This window comes from Bubalus kerabau, chromosome 6, assembly GCF_029407905.1.
Source record: "Bubalus kerabau isolate K-KA32 ecotype Philippines breed swamp buffalo chromosome 6, PCC_UOA_SB_1v2, whole genome shotgun sequence".
NCBI lineage: Eukaryota > Metazoa > Chordata > Mammalia > Artiodactyla > Bovidae > Bubalus > Bubalus kerabau.
Window position 1 is genome coordinate 113,918,429 of NC_073629.1, and position 27,739 is coordinate 113,946,167.

The window sequence follows — 27,739 nt, forward strand, 5'->3', positions numbered from 1 at the left end:
TCAGGATGGAGGGCTGAAGCCAGCCCCCGGAACCTTCCGAGATGTCCCCCAGTGGGAGTGGGACAGACCCATTATTGGGGATGCAGAGAAAAACAAAAATAAATCGAGAGGCTCAGATGAACGCTGGTAAGGGGCCTGGTCGTTGCAAGTTAGCCATGTGCTTGAAAGTGGTTAAACATTAATTTAGATTCCTTCATGTAATAGGGCAGTTCAGGGCAAGGAGAGGTAGGCTGGGTCTGTGAAGGGCAGGGATTTGTTGAAGGAAAAAAAAAAAATTCTCCCAGAGCTTGGCAGTTTGGAGCCTGTAAATTATTCTTGTTGCTACCTGCCAATTCTCCTGCAGCATGGCTTGCCTTCTTTGGAGAGTTTCCATGGCGGTTTTCTTCTTAGCACTTTGGGGCTTCACCCTGGGGGACAGGCTGCTGGTGGTCCCTCAGGATGGAAGCCACTGGCTCAGCATGAAGGACATCGTTGAGCATCTCAGCGAGAAAGGGCATGAGATCGTGGTGGTGGTGCCTGAAGTCAACCTGCTCCTCCAAGAGTCCAAGCACTACACAAGGAAAATCCACCCAGTGCCCTACGACCAGGAGGAGCTGCAAGCCCGTTACCGCTCCTTCGGGAGACACCACTTTTCTCCACGCTGGTTGGTGACTGCCCCTGTGGTGGAGTATAGGAACAACATGATTGTCATCAATATGTACTTTCTCAACTGCCAGAGTCTCCTGAGGCACCCGGACACCCTGCGCTTCCTCCGGGAGAGCAAGTTCGACGCCCTGTTCACAGACCCGGCCTTACCTTGCGGGGTGATCCTGGCCGAGTACCTGAACCTGCCCTCTGTGTATCTCTTCAGGGGCTTCCCCTGTGCCCTGGAGAACACATTCACCAGGACTCCAAGCCCCTTGTCCTACGTCCCCAGGTACTACACTCAGTTCTCAGACCACATGACCTTCCTCCAAAGGGTGGGCAATTTCCTGGTGAACTACCTGGAGAACATTCTGCTCTACGCGCTGTATTCCAAGTACGAAGACCTGGCGGGGGAAGTCCTTGGGAGACAGGTGCACTTGCCGGCCTTGTATCGGAAGGCCTCCATTTGGCTGTTAAGATACGACTTTGTGTTCGAGTATCCCAGACCAGTCATGCCCAACATGGTCCTCATCGGAGGGTCCAGCTGCAAGAAACAGGGCGTCCTGTCTCAGGTGAGTGGCTGGCTTTCTTTCAGGTGGCCCTGTGTCTTCCTGGGGAGACGTGGTTCTTTTGTGTTCTGTCTTCCCTCGAGCATTTGGCTCCAGGGAGTGCTGCCTGAGGAGGAGAGGACAGGCTGAGGCTTTGAATGATGCTGTGGCCTGGAAGGAACACAGGGGTGGTTCATGGCAACAGCAGGATATATCTTGAGCAAGGTTATCTGGGGGCACTCACAGAATCCTCGAATGAGCCTGAGAAGTTTCCAGTCCAAATCCTCTGCTTGTCTGTTGAGGGAACAGGTGAAGCTGGATCAAGAGGACACAGAGCTAAGAGGCTTGTTTGTTGCTGTTGTTTAGTTGGTAAGTCATGTCTGACTCTTTGCCACCCCATGGTCTGTAACTTGCTGGGCTCCTCTGTCCATGCTGGCCCAGGTCCGAATACCTTCTTCCTGTGGCTAAGTCCCTTTGCTGTCCGCCTGAAACTACCACAACATTTTAAATTGGCTATACGGACATTTAAAATAAAAAGTAAAAAAAAAAGAAGTACATTCTCCCATCTCTGTGCACTGTCTTTTCCCTGGACCCTAAACCAGGAGTCAGCACAGGATAGCTACTGGACAGAATCTGCCCAGAGCTAAGAATGGTTCTACATTTTTTTTCTGAAGGCATGTTATAAACCACAACAAAGAGTGTGTGACAGCAATGTGTGGGCTATGCTGAGCCTGCATATTTACTATCTGACTCTTTACAGAAAAGGTGTGTTGACCTCTGACCTAAGGCAAGTGTCCCTAGATGCCCTCTTGACGTGTGTGGAAGAGGGCCCAGAGCTACTTTAGAAAATAAAAACATGAGTTTCGTGAGATTGTTTGGTTTTGCTTTAATATTTACAACTTTGAAAGACTTCCAATCACTTGTTCACACCGGAATTCTCTTTTAAAATGATTTTTTTTTTCCTCAGAAAGAAACCCTGAAATAAATCCCAAAGGCCCTCACCACCCTTCTTGAACATCTGCTGATTACTTTAACACGCTAGACGGTTGGCAGCAGCTATGGGAACAGGGCAGGGGCTGATGAGCTTAACTAGACTCGTTTCAGGAAGCACAGAGCATGAACTAGAAATTCTGGGTTCTAAGAAATTTTAATTAAGACATTAATAAGCAAAAATGTATGAAGAAACGTTTGGCATAAGAAGGGAAGAAAATAGCATTTTTGTTACCTTGATACCTATCATTTTATTTTTTGAAAAAAAAAAAAAAAAAAAAAAGAGTTGTATTTAGATATTGAAAAACCAGATTACAGTGGATGTACTTTCTGAGCCCCGTGAATCTTTACCTGGTGCTTGACTTACATTTATGTGTGAATTGCAATCCCATTTAATAATAGAGAATATTCTGTACTACAATACATAATTATCAACTTATATTTGTAAATTACTGGAGGTTCAGTTCAGTTCAGCTCAGTTCAGTTGCTCAGTTGTGTCCGACTCTTTGGGACCCCATGGATTGCAGCACTCCAGGTCTCCCTGTCCATTGCCAACTCCCGGAGATTACTCAACTCATGTCCATTAAGTGGGTGATGCCATACAACCATCTCATCCTCTGTTATCCCCTTCTCCTCCTGCCTTCAATCTTTCCCAGCATCAGGGTCTTTTCCAATTAGTCAGATATCGAATCAGGTGGCCAGAGTCTTGGAGTTTCAGCTTCAGCATCAGTGAAGCTGATTGATTCACCTTCCATGAATGATCCATTCATTCATTCACCTTCCAGTGAATATTCAGGACTGATCTCCTTTAGGATGGACTGGTTGGAACTCCTTGTTGTCCAAGAGACTCTCAAGAGTCTTTGTCAACACTACAGTTCAAAGCATCAATTCTTCAGTGCTCAGCTTTCTTTATAGTCCAACTCTCACATCCATATATGACCACTGGAAAAACCATAGTTTTGACTAGACAGACCTTTGTTGGCCAAGTAATGTCTCTGCTTTGTAATAAACTGTCTAGGTTGGTCATAACTTTTCTTCCAAGGAGCAAGCGTCTTTTCATTTCAAGGCTGAAATCACTACCTGCAATGATATTGGAGCCCAGAAAAATAAAGCCTGTCACTGTTTTCCCATCTATTTGCCATGAAGTGATGGGACCGGATGCCATGATCTTAGTTTTCTGAATGTTGAGCTTTAAGCCAACTTTTTTTACTCTCCTCTTTCACTTTCATCAAGAGGCTCTTTAGTTCTTCACTTTCTGCCATAAGGGTGGTGTCATCTGCATATCTTAGGTTATTGATATTTCTCCCAGCAATCTAGATTCCAGTTTGTGCTTCATCCAGCCCAGCGTTTCTCATGATGTCCTCTGCATATAAGTTAAATGAGCAGGGTGACAATATACAGCCTTGACATACTCCTTTTCCTATTTGGAACCTGTCTGTTGTTCCATGTCCAGTTCTAAACGTTGCTTCCTGACCTTCATACAGGTTTCTCAAGAGGCAGGTCAGGTGGTCTGGTATTCCCATCTCTTTCAGAATTTTCCACAGTTTACTGTGATCAACAGAGTCAAAGATGTGAAGATGGGCTCAATAAAGGACAGAAATGGTATGGACCTAATAGAAGCGGGTCTTCTGTTTTTGGCTCCAAAATCACTGCAGATGGTGACTGCAGCCATGAAATTAAAAGACACTTACTCCTTGGAAGGAAAGTTATGACCAACCTAGAGAGCATGTTAAAAAGCAGAGACATTACTTTGCCAACAAAGATCCGTCTAGTCAAGGCTATGGTTTTTCCAATGGTCACGTATGGATGTGAGAGTTGGACTATAAAGAAAGCTTAGCACCGAAGAATTGATGTTTTTGAACTGTGGTGTTGGATAAGACTTTTGAGAGTCCCTTGGACTGCAAGGAGATCCAACTAGTCCATGCTAAAGGAGATTAGTCCTGGGTGTTCATTGGAAGGACTGATATTGAAGCTGAAACTCCAATACTTTGGCCACCTGATGTGAAGAGCTGACTCATTGGAAAAGACCCTGATGCTGGGAAAGATTGAGGGCAGGAGAAGGGGACGACAGAGGGTGAGATGGTTGGATGGCATCACCGACTTGATGGACATGGGTTTGGGTGGACCCCGGGAGTTGGTAATGGACAGGGAGGCCTGGCGCACTGTGGTTCATGGGGTCACAGAGAGTCGGACTGAGTAACTGAACTGAACTGAACAGAACACAGTCAAAGGCTTTGGCATAGTCAATAAAGCAGAAGTAGATGTTTTTCTGGAACTTTCTTGCCTTTTTGATGATCCAACAGATGTTGGCAATTTAATCTCTGGTTCCTCTGCCTTTTCTAAATCCAGCTTGAATTACATCTGGAAGTTCACCATTCTCATACTGTTGAACCCTGGCTTGGAGAATTTTGAGGATTATTTTATTAGCGTGTGAGATGAGTGCAATTGTGTGGTAGTTTAAACATTCTTTGGCATTGCCTTCCTTTTGAATTGTAATGAAAACTGACCTTTTCCAGTCCTGTGGCCACTGCTGAGTTTTCCAAATTTGCTGGCATATTGAGTGCAGCACTTTCGCAGCATCATCTTTCAGGATTTGAAATAGCTCAACTGGAGTTCCATCACCTCCACCAGCTTTGTTTGTAGTGATGCTTCCTAAGGCCCACTGAACTTCACATTCCAGGATGTCTGGCTCTAGGTCAGTGATCACACCATGGTGATTATCTGGGTCGAGAAGATCTTTTTTGTATAGTTCTTCTGTGTATTCTTGCCACCTCTTCTTAATATCTTCAGCTTCTGTTAGATCCATACCATTACTGTCCTTTATTGTGCCCAGAAATCAAAATGGAGTTTCTTTTGACAAATGATCAAACCATTTCAACGCCATAGAAAAATGTGCACTTTGGAGTGTTGTTTTGGAAGTCTGTAGCGCTGGTGGCCACACGACCTTGTGAATGTACTTAATTGCAGAGAACTGTTTTCTTTAAATGGTTAGTTTTGTTAGGTGACTTCATCTAAATAAATTATTTAAAAAAGAAGGTACGTATAGATCAGAAAGAATAAAGGCCTGATTTATAGCTAAAAAGAAATTTAAAAACTCTATGATTTTCCTGGTGGTCCTGTGGTTAAGAATCTGCCTTGCAATGCAGGGGACACGGGTTTGATCCCCAGTCGGGGAAGGTTCCACATGCCATGGGGCGACTAAGCCCGTGTGCTTCAACTATGGAGCCCACTGTCTCTAGTGCCGTGCTCTGCAACAGGAGAGGTCACTGTGACGAGAAGCTCACGCACAGCAACTAGCGAGTAGCCCCCACTCTCTGCAACTAAAGAAAGCCTGTTCACAGAATTGAAGACCTAGTACAGCCAGAAGTAATAAATAAATACAAAATATTAAAAAAAATACCCAAACTCTCCTTAGCAGGCGAGTAATGTGATCAAACAATACAAAAATACCACACAAATGGCCAATAAAATTTTGAAAACACACTTGACTTCAGAAATAATGCAAGAATTCAAATGAATAAATAACTACATTACACTTGCTTATCAAATCAGCAAGCATATTTTATAGGTAACTGTTGGCCTAGCTGAAAATAAATACTCCTGTATTGCTTTCAAAAAGGGGCCAAGTCTTTTGCAAACCAGAGCCGGCTGATCATTCCTTGCATAAAGCTACAATTCATGATCTAGGAAAGGGCTCAGGGTAACTGGGGGGCCCCAGGCTCGAGACATGAGAGAGCAGGGGATTCCCCTCCCCAGTTGCCCACGTTGGTGTGACTCTGACCACAGCCGCTAGGGCCTCCTCTGACCTCCGAGGGCTTCCCCTTTGTTTCTGCCAAGATGCTTTGGAGAAGCCTGCGGTCATCTGGCAGGTGGTTCCCGTGGAGAAGCCCTCAGAGCCCGGGCAAGGGGGCAGCCCCACGTGTTCTGAAACCATGTGTCATGTCCCTGCCCAGGGCCTCAGCTCCACCCTTGTGCACCTCGACACCTGGCCCCAGAGTAGTTCTGCTGCAGGAACATTTCCTCGGGTGCCTTCCCCTCTGCACACGGGGATTCTGATCCCGACCACTTTCTGGAACACTCTCTCTGTTGTTCCTTCATGCTTCTTAGCTGAGACCAGTCTATCCCATGGCTAACGTCTTTTCCTTTTGGGAGGTTCAGGTCAAATGTCTCCATCTTAGAGAAGACTTTAGCCTTACATTTCATTATTAGAAGGGCCATGGGAGGGACTTCCCTTGGTGGTCCAGTGGGTAAGACTCTGCACTCCCGGTGTGATGCAGGAGTTGTGGGTACAATCCCTGGCCAGGGAACTAGATCCCATATGCATGCTGAAACTAAGATCCCGCGCAACCAAAATAAATAAAAGCCACCGACGTGTTTTCTTAGAACAAAGGAGAGCAATCCTAGTGTCTTCCACTTGCAATTCAGAGAGATGCTGAGAGCTGGGAAAAGTGAAAGTTGCTCAGTCATGTCTGACTCTTTGCTACCTTATGGACTATATAGTCCATGGAATTCTCCAGGCTGGAATACTGGAGTGGGTAACCTTTCCCTTCTCCAGGGAAGGACAGGAAAGGAGCTTGGAAAGGACAGGTTTCTATTCGTATTTGGTTGTACAGATCATGGAGGCAAGCCCTGGCCAGATCTCAGGCTCTGGGCTCAACACATCTTCTCTGTCCACCTTGCTCATCATGGGGGAAGGAGGGAAGGAACGCTTGGCTCTGGCCCATCATTAGGGAGGGGAGGGCCCAGTCTGCCCTCCCCCACTGGCACCAAGCATTCCTCCCTAGTCCCCATGACCTCAGTAAGGCAAGAGCTGTAAGACTGGGATTTGAACAGGCTGTGTGGTAGAGGCAAGTGGCTTACCTCTGGGTGTTCATATCTCCATCTGTGAAATGGGAACAGTCAGGTAGCCATGGGGTTGAGTGGGTGAGACTCAGTTCGTGGGAGAATCTAGAAACCAGTCAATGCAACTCAAATATGAGAGAGTGACTTTAGGCTGGAATAACAGGAAGGGGGCCAGAGACAGGAGGTCATCCAACTCGTAAAAAGGAAAATGGATGCCTTGAGGAGAGCTGAGGGAGCTGCCCAAGGCAGCAGGCTGCAGCCGAGGGCAGAGGTGGGATGAGAACCCACTTCTTGGCTTCTCCTACCCTGAGGTCCAGCCCTCTTTTTTTCTAACTAGGCAAGAGTTGGAAAGGCTCAGCCTCATGGAGGAAAGAAAGTAACCAAAGGACAAATCGGTGGATCTGGCCAGCTTTCTCCTGGTCTTGTGGCCATGAACTTTGGCTTCCCCAGTTGAAATGGGCCTCACCAGGCCTGCCTCACCCCCTCACAGGGTTATTTGAGGGTTGGTCGAATGGGCAGTACGTTACAGCACTTTGTAGATCACCAAAGGAAGCTATGGCCCCCATCCCTGCCTTCCCAGGCCCTTGACTCAATGCAGGCTGAAACTTTCACTCCAACCAGGGATTGAACCTGTGCCTCCCTGGCAGTGGAAGTGCCAAGTCTTCATCACTGGACTGCCAGGGAAGTCCCTCTTGCCACATTTTTTGGAGAGCATTTCCCCCCCAGAAAACCAGATTCCAATTTCTCTTGGACTAGTTTTCTGTTCCTAAATTTTCTCCTCTTGTGTTTTGGAGTCATTTAGATAGTGGTTCTCAAACAGGGGTGATTTTGTCCCCCAGGGAGCAGTGTCTGGAGGCATTCTGTAGGGTCATAATTGGGGAATAATATAGGCTTCCCTAATGGCTCAGTGGGTAAAGAATCCACCTACGGTGCAGGAGACACAGGAGATGAGGGTTCAGTCCCTGGGTTGGGAAGATGCCCTGGAGAAGGAAATGGCAACCCACTCCAGTATTCTCACCTGGAGAATCCCATGGACAGAGGAGCCTGGTGGGCTACAGTCCATGGGGGCGCAGAGTTGGACATGACTGAGCGACTAAACCACCGCCATCGTCATCTGCTAGGAAAAGGCCAGGGTTGCTGTTAAAAATCCCACAAAGCACAAGAAGTATACCCATCCACCCTCTCCCAACAAAGAATCATCTGAGCCCAGAACAGTATAAGTGCTGAAGCTGAGAGACACTGATCTGAACAAATTCCAAGTGAGCATCAGTGACTTCTTCCCACAGGACCCCCAGCTAGGTGGTGAGGGGGTGGCAAAGGTGCTCTGCTCACCCTCTGAACTCATCTTGTCTCCTGACAGGGGTCTCTACAAGTAATACTCACTTGGGCTTGCAGGTTGAACTGAGGATTAACTTTTAGGCAAGTCAAGGGAACAAAAACTCCAAAATGCCAAGTCATTCTTAACAGGCGATTTTAAAAATCTAAGACTTGAGCCAATGTCTACAGTGCCTTCAGCAGGTTGGTTCTCTTTCAAAATTCTGTGTTTATCTTTAGGACTAGTTATCTCAGAGATTAACAGACATGCAGTAATTTTGACATCACTGTTTATGTTAATAAGTAATTTCTAAGGAGTTGCTAAGTACTAGAATGAGTCAGGGTTAAAAAAGAAAGCATTCAGTGGGAATGTCTGAAATATAAGAAACTTGGTTGGCTAGTAATTTAGATAATTCTAGGAGAAAGATAAAGTGGGTTTAAAAAAGAAAGGTTACTGAGTTATAATTTATAAGCCATACAGTGTGAAAGTTGCTCAGTTGTGTCCAACTCCTTTCGACCCCATGGACTATACAGTACATGGAATTCTCCAGGCCAGAATACTGGGATGGGCAGCCTTTCCCTTCTCCAGGAGATCTTCCCAACCCAGGGATCGAATCCAGGTCTCCCGTATTATAGGCAGATTCTTTACCAGCTGAGCCACCAGGGAAGCCCTAAGCCATACAAGTCCTCATTAAAATTTACAATTTGATGGATTTGGAGTACATTCGTAGATTTGTGCAACCATCAGCCCAGCTAATCTTAGAATGTTTTCAATCACCCTCAGAATAAAGCCTTTTTTTTTTTTTGATGTGAACCATTTTTAAAGTCTTTATACAACTTGTTATGATGTCGTTTCTATTTTATGTTTGGGTTTTTTGGCTGCAAGACATATGGGATCTTAGCTCCTCAACCAGGAATTGAACCAGCTCCCCTTTGCATCGGACAGTGAAGTCTTAACAAGTGGACCTCCAAGAAGTCCTCAGAATACTCTTTAGCATCAACAGCCATTCCTCAATCTCCCCTCTCCTTAGCCCTTGGCAACCCTCCTTTTCTGTCTCCATGGATTTGTTTATTCTGATCATTTAATACAAACGGAATATGTAATATGATTATGTGGTTGATTTTTTTTTCACACAGCGCATCCTCCAGGTCCATCCATGCTGCAGCATTACTTCTTACTGCGGAATAATATTTTGTTCTGGGGCTTCTCTGGTGGGTCAGATGGTAAAGAATCTGCAATGCAGGAGGCTTGGGTTGGACCCTGATATACTGTACTCTGTGTGTGTACTTGTCAGACCTCTGCCTTATTTTACTTTTTGGCTCTTATGAATACTGTTGCTGTGAACATTTGATCACAAGTTTTGTGTGGACGTGTGCTTTCACTTCTCTTGGGTATATACGCAGGAGAAGAATTGCTGGGTTGTATGGTAACTATAGGTTTCACCTTGGTTGTTCATTGTTCAGTCTCTAAATAGTGTTTGACTCTGAGACTACATGGACTGTAGCCCCCCAGGCTCCTCTGTCCATGGGATTCTCCAGATAAGAATACTGGAGTGGGTTGCCATACCCTTCTCCAGGGAATCTTTCCCACCCAGGGATCAAATCCAGGTCTCTAGCACTGGCAGGTGGATCCTTTACCACTGAGGCACCAGGGAAGCATATTTCATCTTTGCTGTGCTTAGTCACTCAGTCCCGTCCGACTCTTTGCAGCCCCATGATCTGTAGCCCTCCAGGCTCCCCTGTCCATGGGGATTCTCTAGGCAAGAATACTGGAGTGGGTTGCCGTGCCCTTCTCCAGGGGATCTTCCCGACCCAGGGGATCTTCCCGACCCAGGGGATCTTCCCGACCCAGGGGTTGAACCCAGGTCTCCTGCATTGCAGGAGGATAATTTTACTGTCTGAGCCACCAGGGAAGCCCAAGAATACCGGAGTGGGTAGCTTATCCCTGCTGGTGAAATAAACATATAGTAAAAATGACCATTTTAGAGGGTGTGGTTCAGTGGCACTTAGTACATCCTCAGTGTTGTACACTCACCACTGTCTAGTTCAGAATGTTTTCATCACCCCAAAGGGAAACCTTTTCCTCATTAAGCAGTCACTCCCCACACCCTCCTCCCCACAGCCTTTCAGTTCAGTTCTGTCACTCCTTCATGTCCGACTCTTTGCCATCTCATGGACTGCTGCACACCAGGCCTTCCTGTCCATCGCCAACTCCCAGAGTCCACCCAAACCCATGTCCATCAAGTCGGTGATGCCATCCAACCATCTCATCCTCTGTCATTCCCTTCTCCTCCTGCCCTCAATCTTTCCCAGTGTAAGGGTCTTTTCCAATGAGTCAGCTCTTCGCATCAGGTGGCCAAAGTATTGAAGTTTCAGCTTCAACATCAGTCCTTCCAATGAACACCCAGGACTGATCTCCTTTAGGATGGACTGGTTGGATCTCCTTGCAGTCCAAGGGACTCCCAAGAGTCTTCTCCAACACCACAGTTCAAAAGCATCAATTCTTCAGCGCTCAGCTTTCTTTATAGTCCAACTCTTACATCCATATATGACTACTGGAAAAATCTTATCCTTGACAAGACGGACCTTGTTGACAAAGTGATGTCTCTGCTTTTGAATATGCTATCTAGGTTGGTCATAACTTTCCTTCCAAGGAGTAAGCATCTTTTAATTTCTGGCTGCAATCACCATCTGCAGTGATTTTGGAGCCCAGAAAAATAAAGTCAGCCACTGTTTCCACTGTTTTCCCCATCTATTTGCCATGAAGTGATGGGACCGGATGACATGATCTTAGTTTTCTGAATGTTGAGCTTTAAGCCAACTTTTTTTACTCTCCTCTTTCACTTTCATCAAGAGGTTCTTTAGTTCTTCTTCACTTTCCGCCATAAGGGTGGTGTCATCTGCATATCTGAGGTTATTGATATTTTTCCCGGCAATCTTGATTCCAGCTTGTGCTTCATCCAGCCCAGCGTTTCTCATAATGTCCTCTGCATATAAGTTAAATGAGCAGGGTGACAATATACAGCCTTGATGTACTCCTTTTCCTATTTGGAACCAGTCTGTTGTTCCATGTCCAGTTCTAATTGTTGCTTCCTGACCTGCATACAGGTTTCTCAAGAGGCAGGTCAAGTGGTCTGAATTCCCAATCTCTTTCTTTGGGACTGGAATGCAAAATGACCTTTTCCAGTCCTGTGGCCACTGCTGAGTTTTCCAAATTTGCTGACATATTGAGTGAAGCACTTTTGCAGCATCATCTTTCAGGATTTGAAATAGCTCAACTGGAATTCCATCACCTCCACTAGCTTTGTTTGTAGTGAAGCTTCCTAAGGCCCACTTGACTTCACATTCCAGGATGTCTGGCTCTAGGTTGGTGATCACACCATTGTGATTATCTGGGTCATGAAGATCTTTTTTGTACAGTTCTTCTGTGTATTCTTGCCACCTCTTCTTAATATCTTCTGCTTCTGTTAGGTTCCTACCATTTCTGTCCTTTATTGAGCCCATCTTTGCATGAAATGTTCCCTTGGTGTCTCTAATTTTCCTGAAGAGATCTCTAGTCTTTCCCATTTTATTGTTTTCCTCTATTTCTTTGCATTGATCGCTGAGGAAGACTTTCTTATCTCTTCTTGCTATTCTTTGGAACTCTGCATTCAGATGCTTCTATCTTTCCTTTTCTCTTTTGCTTTTCACTTCTCTTCTTTTCACAGCTATTTGTAAGGCCTCCCCTGACAGCCATTTTGCTTTTTTGCATTTCTTTTCCATGGGGATGATCTTGATCCCTGTCTCCTGTACAATGTCACGAACCTCTGTCCATAGTTCATCAGGCACTCTGTCTATCAGATCTAGTCCCTTAAATCTATTTCTCACTTCCACTGTATAGTCATAAGGGATTTGATTTAGGTCATACCTGAATGGTCTAGTGGTTTTCTCTACTTTCTTCAATTTCAGTCTGAATTTGGCAATAAGGAATTCATGATCTGAGCCACAGTCAGCTCCCAGTCTTGTTTTTTCTGACTATATAGAACTTCTCCATCTTTGGCTGCAAAGAATATAATCAATCTGATTTCGATGTTGGCTGTCTGGTGATGTCCATGTATAGAGTCTTCTCTTGTGTTGTTGGAAGAGGGTGTTTGCTATGACTACACCTTTGGCAACCACTAATCCACTTTCTGTCTCTATGGTTTTGCCTATTCTGAATATTTCATAGAAATGGAATTATGAAATAGGTGGCCTTTTTGTATCTGACTTCTTTACCTAGCTTAATGTTCCAAGGCTCATCCACATGAAATCAGTACTTCTTTTTATGACTGAATCGGATTCCATTGTATGTGTGGACCACATTTTGCTAATCTATTCATCAGTTGATGGTTGTTTGGGCTTCCACTTTTTGCCGTTGTGAACAGTGCTGCTATGAACATTTGTGTTCCAGTCTGAACATGTTATTTCGATTCTTCTGCATATACACCCAGGAGTGTTGGATTAAACAGTAATTCTATGTTTAACTTACTGAGAAACTGTCAAACTGTTTCCCACAGTGGCAGCACTATTTTATTTACCTCTAGCAATGCATGACTGTTCTGGAGATCTACTTACTATATAGCATGGTTAACTAGGGAGTTGATGACCCTGTATATATACTTGAAAGTTTCTGGGAATTCTTTGGTGGTCCAATGGTTAAAACTCTGCACTTCCATGGCAGGAGGTCTGGATTCAATCCCTGGTCAGGGAACGAAGATCCTGAAAGCCGTGCAGTGTGGCCAAAAAGAAAAGTTCCTAAGAGAGTAGATATTAAATATTCTCACCACCAAAAGAAATGGCAATTATGTGGTGTGATGAAGGTGTCAGCTAACCCTACTGGGGTCACCATGTTGTAATACAGACATCATGTGTTAAATCATCATGTTGTATACCTTAAACTTGCACATGAGTAGCTGAGATTTATCTGTTGAATGCTTACTGCATGCCAAGAACAATTCGGGGCACTTTTCATGGATATTCCTCGCTGCCTAGATCCTCCTGCTGGAGGTATTTTTCATTCAGCACTTTCTGTAAGCTCTCTCCCTGGTGGTTCACCTAGGTTTATTTCCCTCTTTATACCTGCACTGTGTGAGTAAGCCCCTGTTCACTTAGCCCTGTTCCTACTGATGAGCATTTAAGTTGTCCCTTTTCCTTTTCAACATTAAAATATGTAGTTTAGTATTCAATTAATTTATTTATTGGACTGCGCTGGGTCTCTGTTGCTGTGTGGGCTTTTCCCTAGTTGCAGTGTGCAGGCTTTTCGCTGCAGCAGCTCCTCTTGCTGCTGAGCACAGGCTCCAGAGCGCTCAGGCTGCAGTAGTTACGGCACGCGGATCCCACAGTTGCGGCTCCGGGCTCTAGAGCAAGGCTCAGTAGCTGCGGCACACGGGCTTAGCTGTCCCGCGGCATGTGGGATCTTCCTGGACCAGGGACTGAATCCGTGTCTCCTGCATTGACGGATGGATTCTTTATCACTGAGCCACCAGGGAAGCCTTAAAATGTGTTTTAAAGTCCCCCACATCTGGGTCTCCCCGAGTCTTGCCTTCTCTACCTCCCACAAATGTACTACGGAAGTTACTCCAAGGTTCAGTCCACTATCTCGGCTAGGAGATCCCTCCCAGGACAGACCCATGGACACGGCAGGACCCATGTCGCAGCACAGGCCACCTGCCCATTCTCACTGGGCACCACCTCCCCAGGATAGTGACCCTGTCTTGGGCATCTTTGTACATCTAGTCAGTGCCTGGCAAGGGGAAGGCAGTGAATATACTCTTGAGGCTGTTTGAACACCAGACCATGTACTGTTCCCACATTCTCTCAAGTTTCCAGTCCTTTGCTTAAGTTGGATCCTCTGCCTGTAATTTGTCCTTCTACAAACAAGTCCTTTCATCTGTGTATCCTTAACAGTTGATTCATTCATGTTTTAGTAGGCCACTTCCTGTTGCATGTACATGATTTATGTTTCTTTTCCCCTAAAGGCAAAGATTAGATCTTGTGTTCCTCCACAGGCTTATTTGTGGTATGAAGTGAACGCAAAAGTGTCTGTGACAAATAACATACATTTTTAAATTTCCAAAAACTAGAAAATAGAACACACAGAACAGTACATCAAATATATACGCACATGTTAGGAGAAAAATACAGAGTGAGTATCCTATAAGTTTCACTGAAGTCAAGAAACAGTGAAAGGAAGGCAGGGTAAAGAAACTGCCTGCCGTGCAGAAGACTCAGCTTTGACCCCTGCGTAGGGAAGATCCCTGGAGGAGGAAATGGCAACCTACTCTAGTATTCCTGCTGGAGAATCCCATAGAAAGAGGAACCCGGTGGGCTACAGTCCATGAGGTTGCAAGTCAGACATGACTCAGCAAGTAAACCACCACCACCAAGAAATAGTGACCTGCCAGCGTACAGACACCTACCCTGGGTACCAGCTCCCCCAGCATAGCTGTTCTATCCTTGTTCTGACCTCTGTGATGGTCATTTCTTTGTCTTTATTTATGGTTTTGTCATCCAACTGTGCATCACTAAGTAATATAGGTGAGTTTTACTTGCTTGAGTCCTCTATATACATAGACACATACTGGATTTTTTCTCGCTTCTTTTGCTCAACTTGATGTATGAGAGATTCATGTAACATGTTCTTTCAAGTTGTAGTCTGTTCATTTTAAGTACTGAAGGGTGGTTCGATGTATGAATACACCACAAGTCTATTCTGATCCATTCTGCTGTTGATGGACGTTGGGTTGTATCCAGCTTTTGACTATCACGGACAGTGGTACAATGGACTTTCTTGAGCTCCAAAATCACTTTGGACAGTAACACAGGTTGTGTCTCAGAGCAGCTTGCAGAGCCTCTCCTGAAGTCCAAGGGAGTCTGCTGGGATGAGTCACTTCCTAATGAGTTTCTACAGTGGACACAATGAAGATACTTTCAACTTGTTATAGATCTATTATCATATAGATTTCTCTGTGCCCTAATCTGAGTTTCTTTCAAGAAAATATGAGTGAGCATTAAAGCAGTCCCCAGTTCAGTTCAGTTCAGTTGCTCAGTCCTGTCTGACTCTGTGACCCCATGGACTGCCAGGCCTCCCTGTCCATCACCAATCCCCGGAATTTACTCAAACTCATGTCCATAGAGTCAGTGATGCCATCAACCATCTCATCCTCTGTCATCCCCTTCTCCTCCTGCCTTCAATCTTTCCCAGCATCAGGGGCTTTTCCATTGAATCAGCTCTTTGAATCAGGTGGCCAAAATATTGGAGTTTCAGCTTCAACATTAGTCCTTCCAATGAATATTCAGGACTGATTTCCTTTAGGATGGATTTGTTGGATCTCCTTGCAGTCCAAGGAACTCTCAAGAGTTTTCTCCAACACCACAGTTCAAAAGCATCAATTCTTTGGTGCTCAGCTTTCTTTATAGTCCAACTCTCACATCCATACATGACCACTGGAAAAACCATAGCTTTGACTAAACGGACCTTTGTTGGCAAAGTAATATCTCTGCTTTAGAATATGCTGTCTAGGTTGGTGATAACTTTCCTTCCAAGGAGTAAGCGTCTTTTAATTTCTGGCTGCAGTTACCATCTGCAGTGATTTTGGAGCCCAGAAAAATAAAGTCTGTCACTGTTTCCCCATCTATTTGCCATGAAGTGATAGGACCGGATGCCATGATCTTAGTTTTCTGAATGTTGAGCTTTAAGCCAACTTTTTCACTCTCTTTCACTTTCATCAAGAAGCTTTTTAGTTCTTCTTCACTTTTTGCCATAAGGGTGGTGTCATCTGCATATATGAGGTTATTGATATTTCTCCTGGCAATCTTGATTCCAGCCTGTGCTTCTTCCAGCCCAGCGTTTCTCATGATGTACTCTGCATAGAAGTTAAATAAGCAGGGTGACAATATACAGCCTTGACATACTCCTTTCCCTATTTGGAACCAGTCTGTGGTCCCCTGTCCAGTTCTAACTGTTGCTTCCTGATCTGCATACAGGTTTCTCAAGAGGCAAGGCAGGTGGTCTGGTATTCCCATCTCCTTCAGAATTTTCCACAGTTTACTGTGATCCACAGAGTCAAAGGCTTTGGCATAGTCAATAAAGCAGAAATAGATGTTTTTCTGGAACTCTCTTGCTTTTTCGATGATGCAGTGGATGTTGACAATTTGATCTCTGGCTCCTCTGCCTTTTCTAAATCCAGCTTGAACATCTGGAAGTTTATGGTTCACGTATTGCTGAAGCCTGGCTTGGAGAATTTTGAGCATTACTTTACTAGCATGTGAGATGAGTGCAATTGTGCAGTAGTTTGAGCATTCTTTGGCATTGCCTTTCTTTGGGATTGGAATGAAACTGACCTTTTCCAGGCCTATGGCCACCACTGAGTTTTCCAAATATAAATGTCCCCAAGAAAGGATAATCCATCAGCTTTTAAGGTAATCATTTGGGGGCTTATAAGCATTTGGTTTTTAAAGTCTCTGACTTTCATTCTCTGTTAGGGATTTTTTTTTTCCCCTTCTGTGATGCTCATAGATAGTTTTAAATTTAAACTTAAGATTAAAAATATTCACCGGCATCTGAAAGAAATACTATTAGCTATGGGGTCTTTTTCTGATAATGTTTTCCATGGTAAATTTTGATCTTCATCAGCTCAGGAAAGTTAAACACTTTTGCAATTGCATTATATCTTTTCAATTTTTTTTTTAAAATTAATGCTACTGAGGTATTATTTACATGCAATAGTGTAGCTTAGCATAGAGTAGTGTGAGTGCTCAGTCTTTGCACCAGGCTCCTCTGCCCATGGAATTTTCCAGGCAAGAATACTAGAGTGGTTTGCCACTTCCCACTCCAGGGATTGAACCTGTGTCTCTTGCGTCTCCTGCATTGGCAGGCAGATTCTTTACCACTGTGCCACTTGGGAAGCCCTTGCTGTGGTAAAATGCATTTCGCTTGTACATTTCTGAGTTACGACAATTGTGTATACCCATGTTGCTATCACCACAGTCAAGACACGGGACACTTTCATCATGAGAGAGTCAATTCCTAGGTAGGTTGATAAGAAGTCCAGGGTCTCCGAGTTGGATAAAGGGGCCTGGAGCCCTTGAGAAGGAGAACGGGGTCTGGGGCTCTCAAGGAGATAAGGACAAATGTTGTCCTCTACTTTGCTTTGTCTTAGTCAATATAACAATGTATCTGGCTTGAGGACATGTTTCTCCTTAACAAGAACCTTCTGACTAATCCTGTCATCTTAAAATGTATATTATGGGAGTGGGTCTGGTAAGATCTTTCTATTGTTAGTTCTAATGTTGTTAATTTAAGATGTATGTTGTGGCAGTGGGCCTGAAAAAAGTATATAAGGCCTTGATAAGCCTAGCACTCTCTGTCCCCCTTCTGATGTTGCCGGGGTCCAGCCCCGGCTGATCCAGGGTATTCGAAGCGGGGACGGCGTCGGCGACTTATTTAATTATTTATTCATCAAAGATATAAAGAGTAATAGAATAAGGATAGCTCAGTGAGAAAATTCAGTGGAGAAAAGCAGCTGAAATAAGGATAGCTCAGTAGGAAAATTCAGTGGAGAAAAGAAGCTGAGTGGCTTGGTTTACGCGGAAAATCAATATAACCCATGACACCAGGTTAGCTCTGACCACGGAGGCCGCAGGCGCCCTCTCGAATAGCAGAAGGTGCCCCACCTTAGACACCTTCTCGAGTGGGTCTTAGAAGCCCAGGCAAATAAATGGTCGCAGAGGACATCCGCGCTCCAGATGGACGCTCAGCTGGAAGTTAAAGGGAAGAATGACATGGGGAGACCAAGCGTTGGTGAGCAAGGCCCGCAGTTTATTTTCCAAAGTAGTTTTTATACCTTAAGTTATGCATAGAGGATAATGGGGGAAGGGGTGGAGTCATGCAAGGACAGCAGTTCCTGGTTCTAATCTAAGCCAGGCTTTCAAACTTATCGTATGCAAAAGTTCAGGTGATTGACATCATCTTCTGGCCCGGAGGCCTGTTAACATTTTAAGAAACTTATTTTTCTCTAAAGGTGATTATTCCAAAGTCAGGCACCAGCCTTCCAAAAAGCATTGGACAAAGCTGCATTTTACATTTCTATACACCCATTATATCAATCAATACACTGCCAAGGGCACAGTAGGTAAGGAGTATGGAGACTTAGCAGCAAACTGGCTCAACAAGTGAAAAAACCCTTCACCAATACAATTTCTAATTAATCTTTTAACTACTCAAAGGAATCTGTGTTTAGGCAGTTTAGAACATCTCCTGCCTCTCACAGTTGGGAGGCTCTGAACAATCACATGTGGCCGGAAAAACCCATTCAGGCAGGCTAGAGGATTTCCAAAGGAGTTTGTAGGTTGAAACACTGTCACATCCAAGATTATTAACTGGAGCTGTGAGCTAACTCTTTTTTCAGAGAGAGGTAGTGGGGGACAGCCCCCCGTAAAGTCAGAGGTGTAGGTGAAAGCACAAAGCAGAAAGTAGGCAGACTCTGGTTTTGGGGGTAGATGCTCAAGAATTTCCAGGGGGACTCCTGAGGCTCGATCCTGCCTTTGCGTATGCCGAGCCTCCTTCCTCATGACCTTTGTCATGGGCGGAGTGCCTCACGCTGGCTCCCGGCAGTGATAGAATTCCAGTTGAGCTATTACAGATCCTCACTCAATATGCAATATGCCGGCTCCCGGCATCTCCCCCTTTTTTATTTCTTAAAACAGCCAGATGCAGCTCAGTCGCGAGCTTCTGAATGTTCTGCCGAAGAATCCTGACAATACAAGGAAGAATGATTATGAGAAGATTAGACAGAATGTTTTTTTCAGAAATAAAAGTTAGAGAAGGTGTGAAAAAAGTCATTAGCTGCTCCAGCGGCGGTAAAATCCAGTCGAGAGTGTTTCAGGGTCTGGATTTGATTATGAAGTTTCCCTAAGTCCAGGCCAATGTCAGAGCTGTTCCAAACACCTGAGATATGATTTGTAATTTTTTTTCCATTTATAATCTGTCTCATTTACCTTTAAAGATGTCACGCATATCCACCGGTAATCAGCGTGGCAAGACAGAGCCATTTTCACTTTTAAAGTCTGTAAATCAGTCCCAGTATGCATTATTGCCTCTTCTAAGGCGTCTACTCTCATCTCTAATTTCCCATCTATAGCTTCCTGTGTTGCTCGAGTTAGTGAAACATTTTTAGACATGGTGTCAACATATTGGGCAGTATGCACTTGTTGAGTCAATGATATTGCTGCCACAGTAACAGAAGTAATTGCAGTTATTAAAGCTGATATTCCTAAAATAAGTAAGCCCACAAATCGCCGTTGTCGCATTAAATCTCGTAGTTGTTGTAACACGGCAAGACTATAGTTATATCAATAAGTGGTTACATTATAAGATAAGGTGGACGTTGTAACACTTACAAAGGAGCAAACATTATATTGAGGGTTTAAACAAGATGAGAGCATACATTATTCACAGGTCACTACATTGGGTCCACCAGTTTAAAGTCACATGTACATTAAGTTTTCCAGAATCGTTGGTAAAGAGAAAAACATAAGGAGAGGGTAGACAAGCCAAATCAGAATAAGTAGAATTATTTTCTGGTTGGAGTTCGCGCTGCAGCAGCCTCGTCAGTCCCGCCGGGATCTCGATGTTTATCTTGCCTCCCCTTCTGGCGGGCTCCTCTTTTGTGATCGAAGCAATGGGTGAACTGGATGTCTGGGGGTCTGCAACATGGCGAATCAGCCTGTCTAAATTGGAGAATCTGCATTCTGTGGAAAAATACACGCACATCCTCGACCGCTAGTTAATAATGGGTCAGGACCCTTCCATTGTCCTGAGAGGAGGTCCTTCCATTTGACTAATGGTTTTGCATTTAATTGCTCCAGGCACCAATGAGGAAGCATTGCAGTAGTTCCAGCCAGATCAGTATTTAGAATATTTATTATGAAAAGAGCATGTTGCAAGATTTGATGGGGAGAGCTATACTTAAACTCCCCTTCTTTTAGTTTTTGAATTTGGATTTTTAATGTTTGATGTGCTCTTTCCACAATGGCTTGTCCCTGTGGATAATAAGGGATGCCTGTATTATGTTTAATTTGAAACTTTATACAAAATTCCTGAAAAGACTTAGAAGTGTAAGCAGGAGCATTGTCAGTTTTCAGAGCTTTTGGCAGGCCCAAATATGAAAAACAAGTAAAGAGATGTTGTATCACATCTTTAACTGCCTCTCTGGTACGAGCAGTTGCAATAATAACGTGAGAAAAGGTATCTACAGTTACATGAACAAAGGACAGTTTTCCAAATGAAGAAACATGAGTTACATCCATTTGCCAGTACGTTAGGTTTGAGACCGTGAGAATTAACTCCCATAGGTAGACTATTATAAACAGTAGGGCAGTGTAAGTAAGAACGCACAATCTCTCGAGCAGTCTCTCTGGGAATTTGGAATTGATATCTTAAGGCAGTAGCGTATTGATGATGAAGTGAGTGAGAGGCTCTGGCCTCCTCAATCACAGTAGCCACTGTATTTCTGGTTAACAAGTCAGCCAAATCATTAAAGGCATTTAAAGGACCGGGCAATCCGGAATGAGCCCAAATGTGTCCAATGAAAAATATTTTATTTCTTTTCCAAATTTGTTGCTGTAATTTAGTTAACAAATGAAATATGGTAGTTTTATTTTCAGGCAAAACCGCAGTTTCAATGTGTGGAAACAACCTGACAATATACTGAGAATCAGAATAAAGGTTAAATTCCTCATCTGCAAACATAGCAAAAGCCTCTATGACTGCTGTTATTTCAGCTCTTTTAGCTGAAGTTTTTTGTGTTTTTAAAACTTTTTGGTGATTTTTAATAACTATGAAGGCTTTACCATTTGCTGACCCATCAGTAAAAACTATTTGAACATTTGGAACAGGAGATTGTTTATATCTGACGGGACAATTAACTGGATGTCTGGATATAAAATTCAGCAAAACATGTGAAGGAAAATGATGCAAAAATTTGACCAAAATAGTTTCCTATAGCAATCTGCCAATTTTCAAACATTAGAAGCACATCAAGTTGTTCTTTATTATATGGAATTACAATTTCTGATGGCTGTTTACCAAATAATTCAATGTTCCGCTTTTTTCCTTTAATATCAAAGTAGCTATCAATCCTGGATAAGAAGCCGCTACTTTTTTAGTTTGAGCGGGAAGATGGACCCACTCTAGGGGGCCGTTTTGCCATAAAACCAATTTTTTGTCTGGCTTCCCCAATTACACCTATGGGGGTTTTATGGCAAAAGAATTGTCAAGCAGTTGTCAATTTAATTTTTAAAATTTACATTTTAACAACATAAATTTAGAGATATGTTAATTTAGGTCTAATGCTTAGTTTAGGTCTCTGTATAAATTTAAATAATAAATGTATAACCTCCTTATCTCATTTTAGTATACAGATATACCTAAATGCAAAATGTATTTATATAGTTTATACTTGTTGCCATATAATATATATAAATCGATATACTTGAATTAATCTTTATAATTAATATATTAATATATATATTACAGCAATACAACACGTACACAGCTAATACCAACCAACACAAACCAATGTACTGCAATAATACATGTCACACATATATAATATAATTATACAGTATATAGAACATATATCATCATAGCACATCAATCTATACCAATTAATATCAGCCACACACACATTATATTACTGCAATATACATTTAATTATACAGTATATATATAATATGCATATATAGCATACATATTTATATACAAATTAATCAAGTATAGATCTATAAATGGAATTAGGTATACCTTTATTATATTTTATTTATACCCATACCTAACTAGGCAAACTGTAATTATGTAAATATATTTATATTATGTATTTATAACAACATATAAAGTATTGTTAATTGTACCGTCTGTTGATAACTAAGAAATTGAGAAAACCCTTCTCTGAGTATCTCCTATTTGAGACAGCACGTCCCTCCCCCATAGGGTAAAGGGGAGCATAGGAACTACATAGGGTTGGAAAGTTCCACAGGTATCCTCAAACTTCCAATCTAACATTTTTGAACTTTTAACTACTGTGGGGGCTTGAGGGCAAATGAAACAAAATTTGACCCCTGAAATCTATCAGGGCAACTTGCCAATTATCACTATTTTGTAAAAGACTTGCAGTTGATCTTTATTGAATGGAATTACTATATTTGCTACTTCTTTTCTAAAAAGTTCCACACTTCTTTTTTCCTCTTTTTATAATTAATTGTGCCACCGAGCTGGGATAAGATAAAACTATTTTTCTTGGGGTCACTGGTAGATGGAACCAATGGGCCTTTTTGTCACAAGCGCCTTGTAGGTGTATGTTTTGTGGCAAGAATAATTTAATCTCATCTTTTGGTAATATTAATCCTAATTAACTGATCATTTAAAGTCTCATCTACTTTAACAAGAGCTGACTCTGTCTCATTTAGTCAACTTTCTCTTAGAACTGGAATTAGGATTGCTTTTTAAGTAATCAAAGGCTTTAAATCTGCAGTAGTCAGTTTTAAATGTGGGCGTATCCAATTACTGTCCCCTAATAACCCCTAATAATTTTTGGAAATCATTTAAAGTTAGTAAACAATCTCTCTGCAGCTTCAAATGGGCATTATCAATTTTCAAAACTTTTGAATATGAGAAGCAAGTAAAGAGGTGTTGCACAACATCTTTATAAGCTTCTCCAGTTATTGTTTTGTAACCTAAATCTGGTCTATAGCTTTTTAGATGACAAGCAACCATCTAATCTTTGTTTGAATACTTCCAGCAACAGGGAACTCACTACTCTTCAAGGTTTTAAACGCTCCCTCACCTTTTTCTCTACAGCATTCCCACCCTGCATACCACTTTCTCTAATCTCACCAACTCATTTTCAGTAGTATATGTTGGCCAGGAGCTGGACCAGTTTTTTCCAGCAATGTTAAGAGATGTCTGTTCTTGTGTCTAATAGCCCTGACATTTTATTTTCTTGAATTAAAAAAAAAATTTTTAAAGGCCTAGAAGCTGTAATTTCCTGCACCCAAAAAGCTAGATCTCTAAATCCAAATACTCTGTGGCTCCTAGTCTGAGAAGTCAAGTTTTTTTTTTTTTTTTTCTGATAAGGTAAAAGCAAAAACTGTGTTATTCTTTGACCTTTATTAATTTGCACAGATTTGGTAAACAGCGGGATCAAAACTTTAATTTCTCCAATATAATCGGAATCTACTACACCATGCACCACCGAATTTTTTTTTTTTTTAAGAAAGCGAGCTACGCCCTAGCACAAGTCCTACAATGCCCTCAGGCAGGGGGCCAGCCACTCCCATTGGAATCGGAGCATGTCAGGGGTTAATATTGTTGCTAAATCCCCTTAGCCTGGGTGAGACCCCCCTGAGGGGGTTTTCTCCAAGGAGCACGCTCCGCATATTGTGCACGCAGTCTGTTTTAAAAGCTCCACTGTTCAAAAACTTTTTATCTTCTTCAGGCTTAGGCAACACTTTGAGAGGCTTTGGGGGCAAAGTGGGGAACTCTTGAGCCCTGAAAGGCACAAACGGAGGTGGCGGCGATGGCCTTAAATCAGAAAGTGGTGGATAAGTTTTTTGTTTTTTAAAGGTTTGCGCAGAGCGGGAGGGAGCTCGCCAGGGCACCTGGTCACAGCGTCTCTTACTGTCTCTCTCTCTCTCCCTCTCTTCCTGCCTTTCTCACTTTTTTCTCACCCTTCCTTTTTCGCTACCCTTCTTTCCTTCGTTTCTTTCCCTTTACCCTCTTCTCTTCCCTAATTTTTTTTTTTTTCTTTTTCCCTATCTTTTTGTCTGTATCTCCTTTTTAAACTGAAGAACAATAGGGCTGATGACCCAGATTGTCCCGGGGGGGGAACAGAAGGCTGATGACCCAAACTGTTCCGAGGGAGGAGCAGTAGAGCTGATGACCCAAACTGCTCCGTGGGGGAACAAGAGAGCTGATGACCCAGTTGTTCCGAGAACGGGGGAGCAATAAGGCTGATGACCCTAATTGCAGGGAGCTTACCTTGGAATAGCCTGTCTCGGGCGCCACCTGCCGGGGTCCAGCCCCGGCTGATCCAGGGTATTCGAAGCGGGGACGGCGTCGGCGACTTATTTAATTATTTATTCATCAAAGATATAAAGAGTAATAGAATAAGGATAGCTCAGTGAGAAAATTCAGTGGAGAAAAGCGGCTGAAATAAGGATAGCTCAGTAGGAAAATTCAGTGGAGAAAAGAAGCTGAGTGGCTTGGTTTACGCGGAAAATCAATATAACCCATGACACCAGGTTAGCTCTGACCACGGAGGCCGCAGGCGCCCTCTCGAATAGCAGAAGGTGCCCCACCTTAGACACCTTCTCGAGTGGGTCTTAGAAGCCCAGGCAAATAAATGGTTGCAGAGGACATCCGCGCTCCAGATGGACGCTCAGCTGGAAGTTAAAGGGAAGAATGACATGGGGAGACCAAGCGTTGGTGAGCAAGGCCCGCAGTTTATTTTCCAAAGTAGTTTTTATACCTTAAGTTATGCATAGAGGATAATGGGGGAAGGGGTGGAGTCATGCAAGGACAGCAGTTCCTCGTTCTAATCTAAGCCAGGCTTTCAAACTTATCGTATGCAAAAGTTCAGGTGATTGACATCATCTTCTGGCCCGGAGGCCTGTTAACATTTTAAGAAACTTATTTTTCTCTAAAGGTGATTATTCCAAAGTCAGGCACCAGCCTTCCAAAAAGCATTGGACAAAGCTGCATTTTACATTTCTATACACCCATTATATCAATCAATACACTGCCAAGGACACAGTAGGTAAGGAGTATGGAGACTTAGCAGCAAACTGGCTCAACAAGTGAAAAAACCCTTCACCAATACAATTTCTAATTAATCTTTTAACTACTCAAAGGAATCTGTGTTTAGGCAGTTTAGAACATCTCCTGCCTCTCACAGTTGGGAGGCTCTGAACAATCACATGTGGCCGGAAAAACCCATTCAGGCAGGCTAGAGGATTTCCAAAGGAGTTTGTAGGTTGAAACACTGTCACATCCAAGAATTATTAACTGGAGCTGTGAGCTAACTCTTTTTTCAGAGAGAGGTAGTGGGAGACAGCCCCCTGTAAAGTCAGAGGTGTAGGTGAAAGCACAAAGCAGAAAGTAGGCAGACTCTGGTTTTGGGGGTAGATGCTCGAGAATTTCCAGGGGGACTCCTGAGGCTCGATCCCGCCTTTGCGTATGCCGAGCCTCCTTCCTCATGACCTTTGTCATGGGCGGAGTGCCTCACGCTGGCTCCCGGCAGTGATAGAATTCCAGTTGAGCTATTACAGATCCTCACTCAATATGCAATATGCCGGCTCCCGGCATCTCCCCCTTTTTTATTTCTTAAAACAGCCAGATGCAGCTCAGTCGCGAGCTTCTGAATGTTCTGCCGAAGAATCCTGACAATACAAGGAAGAATGATTATGAGAAGATTAGACAGAATGTTTTTTTCAGAAATAAAAGTTAGAGAAGGTGTGAAAAAAGTCATTAGCTGCTCCAGCGGCGGTAAAATCCAGTCGAGAGTGTTTCAGGGTCTGGATTTGATTATGAAGTTTCCCTAAGTCCAGGCCAATGTCAGAGCTGTTCCAAACACCTGAGATATGATTTGTAATTTTTTTTCCATTTATAATCTGTCTCATTTACCTTTAAAGATGTCACGCATATCCACCGGTAATCAGCGTGGCAAGACAGAGCCATTTTCACTTTTAAAGTCTGTAAATCAGTCCCAGTATGCATTATTGCCTCTTCTAAGGCGTCTACTCTCATCTCTAATTTCCCATCTATAGCTTCCTGTGTTGCTCGAGTTAGTGAAACATTTTTAGACATGGTATCAACATATTGGGCAGTATGCACTTGTTGAGTCAATGATATTGCTGCCACAGTAACAGAAGTAATTGCAGTTATTAAAGCTGATATTCCTAAAATAAGTAAGCCCACAAATCGCCGTTGTCGCATTAAATCTCGTAGTTGTTGTAACACGGCAAGACTATAGTTATATCAATAAGTGGTTACATTATAAGATAAGGTGGACGTTGTAACACTTACAAAGGAGCAAACATTATATTGAGGGTTTAAACAAGATGAGAGCATACATTATTCACAGGTCACTACATTGGGTCCACCAGTTTAAAGTCACATGTACATTAAGTTTTCCAGAATCGTTGGTAAAGAGAAAAACATAAGGAGAGGGTAGACAAGCCAAATCAGAATAAGTAGAATTATTTTCTGGTTGGAGTTCGCGCTGCAGCAGCCTCGTCAGTCCCGCCGGGATCTCGATGTTTATCTTGCCTCCCCTTCTGGCGGGCTCCTCTTTTGTGATCGAAGCAATGGGTGAACTGGATGTCTGGGGGTCTGCAACATGGCGAATCAGCCTGTCTAAATTGGAGAATCTGCATTCTGTGGAAAAATACACGCACATCCTCGACCGCTAGTTAATAATGGGTCAGGACCCTTCCATTGTCCTGAGAGGAGGTCCTTCCATTTGACTAATGGTTTTGCATTTAATTGCTCCAGGCACCAATGAGGAAGCATTGCAGTAGTTCCAGCCAGATCAGTATTTAGAATATTTATTATGAAAAGAGCATGTTGCAAGATTTGATGGGGAGAGCTATACTTAAACTCCCCTTCTTTTAGTTTTTGAATTTGGATTTTTAATGTTTGATGTGCTCTTTCCACAATGGCTTGTCCCTGTGGATAATAAGGGATGCCTGTATTATGTTTAATTTGAAACTTTATACAAAATTCCTGAAAAGACTTAGAAGTGTAAGCAGGAGCATTGTCAGTTTTCAGAGCTTTTGGCAGGCCCAAATATGAAAAACAAGTAAAGAGATGTTGTATCACATCTTTAACTGCCTCTCTGGTACGAGCAGTTGCAATAATAACGTGAGAAAAGGTATCTACAGTTACATGAACAAAGGACAGTTTTCCAAATGAAGAAACATGAGTTACATCCATTTGCCAGTACGTTAGGTTTGAGACCGTGAGAATTAACTCCCATAGGTAGACTATTATAAACAGTAGGGCAGTGTAAGTAAGAACGCACAATCTCTCGAGCAGTCTCTCTGGGAATTTGGAATTGATATCTTAAGGCAGTAGCGTATTGATGATGAAGTGAGTGAGAGGCTCTGGCCTCCTCAATCACAGTAGCCACTGTATTTCTGGTTAACAAGTCAGCCAAATCATTAAAGGCATTTAAAGGACCGGGCAATCCGGAATGAGCCCAAATGTGTCCAATGAAAAATATTTTATTTCTTTTCCAAATTTGTTGCTGTAATTTAGTTAACAAATGAAATATGGTAGTTTTATTTTCAGGCAAAACCGCAGTTTCAATGTGTGGAAACAACCTGACAATATACTGAGAATCAGA

At 43.1% G+C, this 27,739-nt stretch overlaps 1 protein-coding gene across 1 annotated transcript in view; it reads left to right on the forward strand.

Moving 5' to 3' along the window:
- The first annotated feature begins 344 nt into the window (after positions 1–344).
- Positions 345–27,739, forward strand: part of LOC129655738 (UDP-glucuronosyltransferase 1-6-like) — a 145,844-nt gene continuing 118,449 nt past the window's right edge. Inside the window, exon 1 of the mRNA XM_055586515.1 lies at positions 345–1,196. Within this exon, the coding sequence (XP_055442490.1) occupies positions 345–1,196 (852 nt within the window). The remainder of the gene's footprint in view (positions 1,197–27,739) is intronic.